This window comes from Zonotrichia albicollis, chromosome 4, assembly GCF_047830755.1.
Source record: "Zonotrichia albicollis isolate bZonAlb1 chromosome 4, bZonAlb1.hap1, whole genome shotgun sequence".
In the NCBI taxonomy this organism is placed as follows: domain Eukaryota; kingdom Metazoa; phylum Chordata; class Aves; order Passeriformes; family Passerellidae; genus Zonotrichia; species Zonotrichia albicollis.
Window position 1 is genome coordinate 39,543,475 of NC_133822.1, and position 12,212 is coordinate 39,555,686.

General features: G+C 46.8%; 1 protein-coding gene across 2 annotated transcripts in view; it reads left to right on the plus strand.

Annotated features, from left to right (window-relative positions):
- NTN4 (netrin 4) overlaps positions 1 to 12,212 on the plus strand; it is a 48,209-nt gene that overhangs the window by 1,629 nt on the left and 34,368 nt on the right. For both annotated transcript variants that reach the window (XM_074539597.1, XM_074539599.1), the window contains exon 2: positions 2,048 to 2,577. In XM_074539597.1, coding sequence (XP_074395698.1) covers positions 2,048 to 2,577 — 530 coding nt within the window. The remainder of the gene's footprint in view (positions 1 to 2,047; positions 2,578 to 12,212) is intronic.

Consider the following 12,212-nt stretch of genomic DNA (forward strand, 5'->3'; position numbering starts at 1 on the left):
CCACCAACTGCAGTCACAGGGAAACCTCCCATTGACCAGGTCCTCCTCCACTGCATTCCTGGAGGCAGCAGCCTGGTGTGCTAAAAACAAAAGGACCTGATGAACACAAACAGTAATCTCAACCTGTCTGATGGGGCTGACTGAGCCCTGCTCTTCCTACACTTCCCAAATCTGCTTTGCAATGCCACAAGTGAGGGAACCGCAGTAAATGTTCATCTATTTGCATAGCGGCCAACTGCTCTGTGTTACACGTAAGCCAAAGAATCCAGGAAAGCAGCCAAAGACATAAATTAGGCCAACTACTGGCTGGCCTCACTGATAATATGATAATAGCACTTAACTTACCTACCCCTCAGGAGAGCTACGTGGGTTAGTTAATGTTTATACAATGCTTTGAAAAGGATGTTCAGGAGTTGTAGGTGATATTACATTGACCTTACAGTTCTATTTGTTTACTTCTCTGGAGCAAAGGTGTCCTGCACAGTTACTGTAGGTCATCTCCAACACAGCTTTACCAGCACACTGTAGGAAGCTAACTTGACTGAGCATTTCTTATTCGCTAAAAATTTCCCAAGACTGCTCACCCAGGGAAATCCAGAGACTGGCTTCAGAAGTGCCTTGTACTGGGTGCACAGCAAACAGCGCTCCACGGCTGTTCTGAGGAAATGCTGTAGGAAACCCATATAGAACTTTTGTGGTAAAAATGGTTTTTATCCAGAGTGCTTCTTGAAGAGTGGGAGAAATGGGGGATTCTGTCAGGCTTGGAAGGCTTAGCACTGCTAGTGCATAACATAGCTTAATTGCAGCTATGACACTGTAGGCAAAAGCTGAATAAACCCCAGATAAAGGATTTATTGGATGCTAAACTGAAATGACCTTCAGATATAACAAAAATGCCAAGAAGAAGACATTAATTGGTGCACAAAGCTGACTGTGTATGACTGGCCTGGTGATAAAGAAGACATTATGCACCTCAGATGCTTTGACCTCCACACATCCAAGTCAACAGATTTTTTTTTTATATTAAACAATTCCCCAAATACCGCTTTGACCTACTCTGAAAGTAATTAACAAAATGTTGGAGAGCCCCTAATCAAGCATTGCTGCACCAAGAGTTACATTGATAATATGTGAGAGTTACATAGGTTTCATGGTGATTTTATTCTTCTTTGACTCTATAACTGTGGATTTTAAAATTTGACAGGACTTCCAGAAAAGCTTGAACAAAAACCACAGAGCCTCAGCTGTGTGGCAGCTTGCCAGCATAATTTCAACCAAAACTTTTTTTTTTTCTTCCATTTACACTCATCAGCAACAGCCTTTCCAAACTTATGCCATGCTACAATTAAACACTGGTGTCAGCAACAGTTTCTGATGGTGGGAAAACTTGGGGTGGGGACAGAATGGTGGGAAAGGGGGTGAAGACTTGAGGCCTTTGCTGGCAGGTGATATTCCTGTGGGTTCTCACAGCCCGCCCCCTGATGTGCTGCACAGTGGGCTGGGTTGCAGCAGTGCTGCAAGGACTGGGTTGTAGCAGTGCAGGCAGTCTCCTGGCTTGGGGGCAGCATGCTGCCTTGTCGGCAGCTTGCCTTTCCTCTGCTTTTCTCCACTTCCCCAGGGCCACCTGGATCCCTTTGGAGACGTCGGGAAAAGGGTGGCCTGGCCCTGAAGCCTCGGCCCTGCTCTGGTGCCCGGGGTCGGGAGGGCAGGGCGTGCTCATGTCTCACCCTGTCGGCTGCCTGCTCTGCATCTCTTGATAGGCAGGCATCTTCCCAAGTGCAGGGAAACCCTGAAAAGTTTTGGGGTGGCTTTTTAACCTTTTTTAGGCGCACTGAGCTCCACAGAGGGGAGAGCTGAGCAGCAGTGCCACACTGTCCCACAGCCCCGCCCGGGCTCGGTGGGTACCAGCGGCACACGGTGTCAGTGTCGGCGGGGGCAGCATCCCGCTAGCGGGACGCGTCCGTTCTGACGGGGTGCGGTGCTCCAGCTCAGGAGCCGCCTGCAGCCCCGCTCTCTGCAGCCCCGCTCTCTCTCTGCCCCTCCGCAGGTCTGCGCGGCGTGGCGGCGGCGAGCAGTCCCTGCGACAAGGCCTGCAACCCTCGGATGGGCAACCTGGCGCACGGGCGGGCGCTGCGCACCCAGACGTCCTGCGGCCGCCGCCACGCCGAGCCCTTCTGCAGCTACAGCGAGGACGCGGAGCGGCGCTGCCGCCGGCCCCGGTGCGGCCGCTGCAGCGGGGCCCAGGCCGGGCTGGCGCACCCGCCCGCCGCCATGGCCGACTCGCCCTTCCGCCTGCCCCGCACCTGGTGGCAGGCGGCCCACGATGCCCTCCGTGAGACCATCCGCCTGGACCTGGAGGCCGCCTTCTACTTCACTCACCTGATCATGGTCTTCAAGTCGCCCAGGCCGGCTGCCATGGTGCTGGAGCGCTCCCAGGACTTCGGCGAGACGTGGAAGCCTTACAAATACTTTGCTGCTAACTGCTCGGCCACCTTCGGGCTGGAGGATGACGTGAGGCAGAGAGGAGCCATTTGCACTTCCAGATATTCGAGCCCCTTCCCCTGCACTGGAGGAGAGGTAAGTGTGCCTGGGCTGGGACGGGAGAGCCCCTGCTCCAGCCCCCTTTCTCCCTGCAATCTCTGCACCCGTGTTTACGCTTCATATTTCACTATATTTCACCGGCATCGCTTGTCATTTCACGAGGCAAATTAACGTAATTCACTCCTAGGTGATGCGGGCACCACCCTTCCTCTTGCTTTGCTGTGTTCGCAGTCCCTCTCTTTTCAAACCAATTCCTTTCCTTCCACCTGGTGAACCCCGCTACACAAGTGCAGCCTGGACACGTGGTTCCTCAGGAGTGCCAAAGGGAGCGTCACTCTGGACAGCTTTCTCCAGATCTTGCAGCCGTGTGGTTTTAAGGTGATGCAAATCAGTCTCACCAAAATGCAACCATGTTAAAATGAATAATCACCAGATTGACTTTTAATAGTGACTGCTTTCACTGAGATGCACGCACGTAAGCAGTCAAAGTAGCTACTCACCTCGCACCGAAGTATGGTTCCCATAAACCAGGTTAGCCAAGTAACTTAAAAACTAATACCTTGTCATTTTTCCTGTGCACACTTATGTGAAAAGAACTTGGAAAAAAAAGGAAGAAAAACATCAGATTTGCTAAGAAGAAAATTATACGTGAAGGTCGGACGATTTTCAAGATCAGAAACAGCAGATAACGAGTGATGCTTTTGTGGGCGCTACCAATAATTCTCTTACCAGCGTGCCATTCCGTCCCCCGGTGCTGGGGAGCTTCCCCCGGGAGCCGCGGCCGTGGGATCGCCCTCCTCTGTCCCCCCACTCGCGGGGACGCATTCCCGATCACCAGCCCTGCACTCTGCTCCCTCTAGTGGCCTAATTTAATGAACTTGCCTGAAAACTTAATCAAATTTACAATTTCCCTCTGGCCTAACACAGAGAAAGGATAAAATCTGACTGGTGAATCAGGAGATCTCTTATATCATTACAGTTTCTGCTGAGAACTGATTTTGAGGTGAAAGCCTGATTCTTGGAGACCAGCATTCATGTTGAGAAAAATCGTGTGTTCAGACCCCTTTGCAGTCACTTGTGGTCACCTCTAGCCATGCTCTGACTAGGAAGTCACTCTCTGCACTCTCTGGGAGCTGTTTTTTCACTAAAATGCATCTGTTAGCTGTGTCCCAGGAGGCAGCCAATGTCTTCCTCTGGGAGAAGCTATTCCATGCCCTCATCAGCTGAGAAACAAGGATCTCCAGACCTGTCAGACAGAATCCAGAGTGTCTATTCCATTACATTTTAAATCAAATGGTGAGAGAAAAGTGCTACCTTTTTTTTCTTGCCACCCTTTGCTTGTGCCCCCAAAAAGCTGCCTAAACTTCCTTTCAGAGTGCAATATATGAAGGGGCTTAGGAGAAAGGTGGGAAAAGACTTTTCAGCATGGCCTTTTCTGATAGAACAAGGGGCAACAGTTTTATACTGAAATTGATTTAGATTGGACATAAGACATTTTTTGATTATGAGGGTCATGGGGCACTGAAAGAGGTTGCTCAGAGAAGCTGAGAATGGCTTGTCCCTGGAAGTGTTCAAGGCCAGGTTGGGTGGGGCGTTGAGTGACCTGATCTACTGAAATATGTCCCTACCCATGGCAGGGGTGTTGGACTCAATTATCTTTGAAGGTCTTTTCCCAGACAAACAATTCTGTGGCTCTGAATCAGAGCTAACTACGAAGTAAGACCCACAAAAGGAAGGATATATGTTCACCACCGGGAATTTCTCAGGCCCTTGGTACTTTTGCCAACCTCTGTGTCCCACCTGAATCATGAAGTTATGCCAGCCTGTGATGGAGGGCATGGAGAAATCCACAGCTCTTAGGCCAGTCAGTGGGACTTCTCTTGGGTATATGATTTGCATGCTCCCTTTTTAGCTTTCCAGGGGTTTTTACTCAGGGACAAGAAACCCTGGACATCTTACAAGGCAGTAATTGCCCCACTGGTACTGGGTGCCCCGTTGCTTGCATCCTGGTGCACTTTTCATTGTGGTCACTGCACACCAGCATGGTGCTGTCCCTGCACACAGGATGGGAGCTGTGCCTGGAGAGAACCTGTACGATTCCCAACCTCAGGCTAGCTCCTCTCTGGGCTGGTGCAATGTGGGGACAGCAGAATCAAGGTCTTGTGTATAGAAACCAATGCCTCTCAGAAGAAGAAAAGTAACTTGGTGCTCTTTGGTGCATCTGCAGTAGCATGCTGCAAAGAGAGGCTACATACTGAGCTTGCTCCTGTGGGACCTCTTCTTTTGGCATGGCTTTAGTCTGTGTTATTGCAAAGAAGCTATAAAAGTCAAGAGCATTTATTTGTTCCAAGTTTTAAGCAAATACTCCATCCAAGGGGCTGGAGCTTAGAAGATTTTGCTCACATGGTACACTTCAGTTTCCTGCACTTAAACACCACTTTTTACCTGCAAAGTAATAGCAGCAGCTCTCCAGATGGCAAGCCTGCATGCTTAGCAAATATCACATTTAATTTATTACAGTGTGCTGCATTCCAGCAATTACTAGTAGCTGCCAATAGCAACATGTATCTGACCTAAAGAAACATCAGAATTTTGTGTTCTGTTTGGAGTTATGTTGTGCTTTACTCCCACTTTGGTAGCACCTAATTTCAGACATATGGAAACAGTAATGTCACTTGAAGCAGTGGTTTCAAATATGCAGTCATCCAAAATGTCCATGTCTGAAGGGTATTTCTCCTTACTCTGAAGGGTATTACTCATCTTCTTTAAAGCACAACTACAAATTCTGTGAGGGCCACTGGGTTTCTTTTTTAACTTTTTAGATTTTTTTTTAACTGGGATGTAACAGCTGTAACCTGTGATCCAAGCCATGTGTCACACTGTCTGTGTGCTGCTTTCTCACACGTCAGACATTTCAACACCACATGTGCATTTCTGGGCACTGCATTAAGGGCTTGCAGGATTTTGCAGGATGCTGGGGTCTCTGCATGGTGCTGGCAGCTCATTCACTGCTGTCTGTCCTCTTGGATGAGCAGTTTGGCTCAGGTGAGGCCTCAGGTGGTGGTGACTCACCCCAGGTATCACTGTGTTTGGCACAGAGACAGCAGCTTGTTGGGCTGGTGGTTTCTGGTTTTACCCTCTGTAAAGAACAGGCAGTGCTGATCCACCTGCATTTCTGCTCACTGTTACAGTAGCTGCAAGGTCCAGTTCAAGGCAGCAATGTGCAGAACCCCACAGTACTCAGGGGCTTAGGGCCTTTTTTCAATGTATCACCCATCTTAATTTGGGTCAAAGGTGTATCTGCCTCACTTTCTATAAAAAAGAAAGATCATACTTTATGCATTCTGCCCTCATCATCATGAGTCATTCCTTAGATGCTTACTTCAACTCTTATGACAAAAATCCTCCCTCCCAGAATTTGCCATGATGTTGATCTTGAGGAGATTTATGATAGTGTAGAAAACAAGCTGCCAGGTCTCTGGGTTAATTTCAAAGACCCAGCCCTCAGAAATGCTGAAATGGCTCAGGGAGATGCCTTTCATCCTTCTGTAGCAGTGTGACTCTGGGCTTGCCCACGCAGTGGTGGCACTGGGGTGCTGGAGAGCTCTGGGAGAGCGATGCTTTTGGAAGGCTGCAGTCACCTCCGCTGGGTGCCACCTCAGCACTGGGAACCAGAGAGGTAATTGTGTCACACACCATGTGTGGCACTTGGATGGTCTATTGTTGGGTAGAATCACCTCATCAGGAGCTTGGTAGGTCCCTGCTCTCCTTTGCTGCCTGTCCCTAATGCTGCAAGTCACCAGACCTGGTTATTTGTGATGTGGATGTGGCTCCAGCCTGAGGCAGGCAAGAGATGGAGGATCAACAGCCAGGGTGGGATTAGGAAGGAAAGGACAAATCTGGGCAGAACTGCCAAGCAAAGAGGTTGAAGGCTGTACTGATGTCAGGAACACTGCACTAAAATGCCCTGGGTTTGGTCTAAATAGTTTTCTTGGTGGAAGTAAACCTGTGTTCACAGGTCAGCACGTGCCCAGAGACCTCAGGGGCTCTGCTGAGCTGAGCCCCATGCCAGGGCAGCCTGGCTGCAGTCTGACCCCATGCAAGCAAGAACCACTGTTTCAACAACCAGCAAAGTGGTCAGTGATTTCTCTGCAGGTGTACAGAAGCCAAACAAACCAACTGAGCCTCTCCTCAGTAGGCAACAGGAAAGGAGGCAGATGGTGGGTGCCCACCTCCTGCCCTGGCATCCAACCTTGGTACAGCCAGCCTGGGTTTCCAGCAAGCCTCAAGCCTCTGCCCGTTTGAGGAGTTGGATGTGCAGCATTGTGAAGGAGACACATTCCCATGTCAGGGAATAATATCGGATCAGCTGCATGCAGAGAGGTCATTATAGACTTCCCCTGTGCTTAATACAGTGAATTAATTGTTTCACAACAGCAGTTTGTTAAGCATAGGCAGAAACCTCTAAATGTTAGCCTTGTATCACCAGTGTTTTAAGAGAAAGGCTGTGGCCAAGTTTTAGCCTGAATCACACAAAAATGCTACAAGTGCTGAGTATTTTCGTTGTTTTCCAGGGTGTAACCCTTCAGCCAATTTATTGCAAGGGAAATCAGAACTGGATCCACCAGCCAAACATAATCTGATCTAAGTAAACAAGATGCAGAAATAAACTCTTTCAGCTTCATGCTCAGACAGGAATACTAATTTTACTAGTATGCAAAAAAGGCTATCTTCCCTCCCATAGTTCAGATTATATTAATATTTCCTTTTCAACACACTAATCTTAAAATTATCCTTGGCTAGGGATCACTGTTGAGGGCTCAAGGGGCCCTTAGCAGATGTTAATTCTTTAACTGTGAGTGAGAGTGACTGTCCACTCTGCAATGCAATTATCTCATTCACTTTACATTCCCATCTGTGGTCAATTCAGATTAGCTCGCCTGAGTGTCCCCATTTAGACAAGCTGCAGCATAAAAGGGCTTACTGAAGCAGAGTCTCCTTGACAAGATTTTAGTAAATTAGTAACTTATTTTAGTGTTCATCTATTCAGAATACTGCTAATAAATCACTTGGAGACCTCAGCTATTGTTGCTCTTTGCTATTTATAGAAGAGGCATATTTGCAGTTTGATTATATTCCAGCAACAAATTCTAACATATTTTTAACTTTTGAAACATCACATTACCACCGTTTTGCTGTGGGATGCGTGTCTTACTGAGCATTTTATTGATCTTGTGCCTTCCCTATCGGAAAATCCTTCATATGTTCTGCCTTTCTGTTACTGCATGCAGCCTGCCTCTCTTCCTTAGGATTTGGACACCAGTCCTACTGGTTTTACCTGAAATTAGCTCTGTAGAGCAGAAGTAAAATGTGGATTTCTACTCAGAATCTGACTATGACAGTGAGTGGTTGTAACACTTGCTGCTGAAACAAATAGGATTTAAAGATGGTCAGTAATTTTTATATTTGAGTCCTACTTTTGGGTTGTAGAAACTTCAGCCTGGTTGGGCTTTTTTCCCTTTTTGGCCCGGATAAGCTTGGCTTTCAAGTTTATCATTGTTGTCCCTAACCAAAGCTACATTTTAATTGTGCTGAGGTCCTTCAAGGGTCTTGTGGGTAACAGGAGATTTTAGTTCAGTTACTTGCAGGACTCCACAAAGAACCCGGGCAAATATGCAAAAATTACCTCAAAACAGCCTGGGATGTCAACCCATTAGAGGACTGCAAGCATCTTTTTTAATTGTCCTGTGCCACTGACATCTGCACAGAGAGAAATCAGAGGCCCAAACTGATGAGCAGGAAAGAGGAATCCTGGCAGGCATTCAGAAGTGCTCAGGATGTGTGAGGACATAGCTAGGGATGTATGTTTTCAAGTCCCATCTCTACCCTTTGTAGAAGTGCACTTTGTAGGAAAAATACCTCTTTAAGAGTGTCTTCCTGATCATCCTGTCATTGAAAAAAACACAAATTGTTGGGCTCTGTTCAGAAATGCCATGTGCAAAATTCCATGTTCAGCTAGGCGTGGTTGGGGGGTGGCCAAATCCTGTCCAGCTCTTTGCATTGTATCACTAAATCTAGGAAGACATGGGAACTGTTGTTTCATAAGCACGAGAATAATGATTCATAGGGGAGTAGTTAATGAGATGAAGTAAATGAGGCTAGGCTGGAGTCAATAAAATTATATAGGAGCCTAGAAATCTCAGGCCGTGGCAGCTGGCAGTAGCTGCACACTAGCAGGACAGTATCTCACACCAGCCTCCTTGCTGGTGAAGTGCATCCCTTGGTTTGGTCCTCAGGCTTTCCTTCCTGCAGGGAAGCCCATCTTCTCAAGCACTTTGGTGGGTTTCCAAGCTGGTGCAAGTTTCCAACAGTGGAGGATGGGAGATTTTCCCTTTAAATAATGGTGCCGGAAAAAGCGAATCAGGGGAAAAGGAGAAACTTTAGCTTAGTTTTCACCTAGTTGTGACAATCCCTCTCCCACAGGCCATTCTAGAGGAGTGACATGTCCCCTTATGAGGCCTCCTGGCTGCTCAGCATCTCTGAAGGACAAGGGCATATGAAGAGCAAGATGCTTCTCCAACCTGCCCCATGATCCTCTGCATGATTTGTCCCATTACAAGTAGCCCATAGGATTGTCTCCTTTCCTTCCTGGATTTCCAGTGCTTTGGCACTTGGGGGTTGGCCCTCTGCTTGGCCAGCTCTTGAAATGCAGCCACCTCTGGGATGGAGCATAGCCAGTGTTTAACAGTGCATATCACAGTCCCCCATTTGGAGCAGCAAGTTTCTAACAACTGCTTCTGGATCGACCTCCAATTATGGCTAAAACAAATTATTCTTTGGAGGGAGTTTGACCAGTCTGTGAAAGGGGGGATATTGTAGGCTGCCAACAGCAGGAGGGAATGGGTCCCAGGGCTCCAGGAGACCCTTTCCAAACTTCTTATGTAGGATGTGAAGAGCACTGTACCCACATGAAACAAGAGGAGTTTGGGTAGGCAGAATTTAATTCTCTAAATTGGCATCTGGCCTTGCTAGCGGGACTATTGCTTCCCCTGAGAAAAGTGCCACGGGATTTTAACGGTGCCTCCGGAGCCTCTCTTCAGGCACTGCACCCCACTGCTTCATTTCACAGCTCATTTTTGGCATGAAGAGAAGGCTAGCTCACTTATTCAACTCCCAGTTCTCTGGCTAGAGAGTAGGACTGCCATGTTTCTCATTGGGATTCCTGGATGCAGCTGGTTACATGGGAAGCGTGTAACCTAAAGCAGTGTATTGACATGTCTCAGAAGTTTTGGACCAAAAGCTCGTTTGAGATTAATTGCCATGCAACAGTAGGTGTCAGTGTGAGATACCCACTCTAACAACATTCAAAGTCCTACACAAATGGTGAAGTTCTCAAATTCTCCATGGATAACATTTTACAGGAAGAAAAGAAGTTAATGTCCAGAACCCAGTTTACTCGATGTATATGCTGTGAGTTGTTTACCACCAGTCTCTCTGCAGCATCCCTCATTCCAGTAATCAAAATCTATAGCTATGGGTTGAAAGAGGGCTGCTGCTCGTGACCTTTTTGACAGTGTGCAGTTATATATAATTCCAACAAGTGTTCTTTTTCCTAGAATTTAGTGTATCTCATGGTAGTTCAAGCTGACAGTCCTATAGACACAAAGCCTTTTCATTATAAACAAGAGCAGTTGAAAAATATTCATGGAATTGTGTTACTCTTAGGCTGAAAGAAAATCCCCTTGATCCTCAGTACCATTGCAGTTACTGACACACTAACCTGCTGCCTTTCAGGCTTTTGCAGTGGTGTGTTGTGCTCAGAAGCCCTTAAAGAGGTTATTCTGCAGCTCTGGGGAGTGAGCCAGCTTTTCTTACAGCCCTGCCAATGAAGAAGCAAGTCCAGTCCTTTGTCTGGCTCTTTGGAGGTAGCTCCAGGTTTTTTTTTGTCCTCCATATGCACAACAGTGGTGCTGCTGGCCAGCCATAAATCTTTTATGGGGATGGGGAAAGGAGGGGAATTGCTGGAGAGATGAGTACTTAAATACCATCTTTCTTGCTGATGAGTCAAAGGACTTCATATCATCAGCTGAGATGTGCTGGTTCATTTTCCTGGCTGGGCTAGCACAGCCTTTACTTTAGAAATGGTGATTCTAAATATGAGAAAAAGGCAATAATTGTTTTCCTTGATAGCCCATAGCCAATGATATCATGCATCTGGAGGGTTCTGTGAACCAAGAAACTGAGTGTTTCTATCTGTTTGATGAGCAAAAGTAGTGGTTAAGCAAAATGGAGCCATTGTGGAATAAATGATGAATTATTGGAGAAGCACTATTAACCGGAGATGAAGAAATCCAAGAGGATTGAGCTGTAGTGAGATTTTCCTGATAAGAACATTAGTTTTGTGATCATTGACTACATGAGGACAGGAATGACCTAGCAGTGTTTCATTTTCATCTAATGAAATTGTGTAGTTGAATGTTGAAGAACAGCTGGGAAGATGGCTCTCATCTGGCTGATTATTGCCAGAGATTTCAAGGATCCTGGAGAAATCCCAAGGGTCTTCCCTAGCTCTCCTTGTGCCTTTTCCAGCCCCTCACTGGTCAGCTGCTGCATGAGAGTTGGAACTCTTCCTGGACAGCTTCTCACTTTTAAGAATGGCTGAATACTTTGAGATTCCCAAAAGACAAAAGTTACCTTGGTATAAATTAATTTGGGAGGGATGATTATTTGAAATAGTTGTATTTTTGTCCTGAAATCTTTGTAAGATTGCATAAATTTTGGATTGTAAGGCAAGGGATTATTTGCCTTGATTTATGTGCTATAAAAGACTGCAGAAGGACTGGAAGCATGGGCCAAATGCTGTCTTATGTCAAATTATATGAAGGAGCCTTGTTAAGGCTGCTGCCATTTCTCCAGCATCTCGGGGAGCTCAGGGACTGCCAGTGGTGCTACACAGTGGCTTACTGTCATGGTTGCCTGGGGATGTTGATCAAGTGCCAGATACTGTGGCCTGCAAGATTCCAGTGCTCACTGTGATCTTAGTGTCTTTGATGGTCTCCTCTCTGCAGTGGCAAGGCAGGTTTTCCAATTTCTGTTGCTGTTTCACCTCATCCAGGTGATGCTGAAGTGCACACCATGGGGGCAGTCTGACCTCTCCACAAGCAAAAGAGGCTCTTCTTTCCTGCAGTCCACTTGGTCTGACAGACAGAAAAACAAAGAAGTGTTTTAGAGGAGCTGGTGGATAATACCTGCCCAGCTTAGGCTGATGAACTTTCCACACCATGTGATTTATTTGCAGCATCTGCCAAAAGCTAATGTGTCCTTATTTAGCCTAGAGTCATTGCAATGAACATAGCACAGAGATGCACATTGGTTTCTTTCCTAAAATCTTGTTGCTCACTGTGGTAATATATGAAATAAATCTGTTCTGTCAGTAGGAGGTACCAGCATTGTGGCCCTATCAGCCTTCTTCACAGGGGTACTAATCCAACAGGCTTAAATTTGTGAAGCAATAAGATTGTTTTCTTAAAGCTTTCAAGAGCTTAACATTTAGGGTGTATCTCCAAAACGTGGTTGAAGTTAGACAGTGGTTTCAGAGGTTTTTAGAGTGGGCTGATGGGCAGGGACACGGATACACAGGCAGTGCAATGGCACGGGGCCCATTTCTGTAG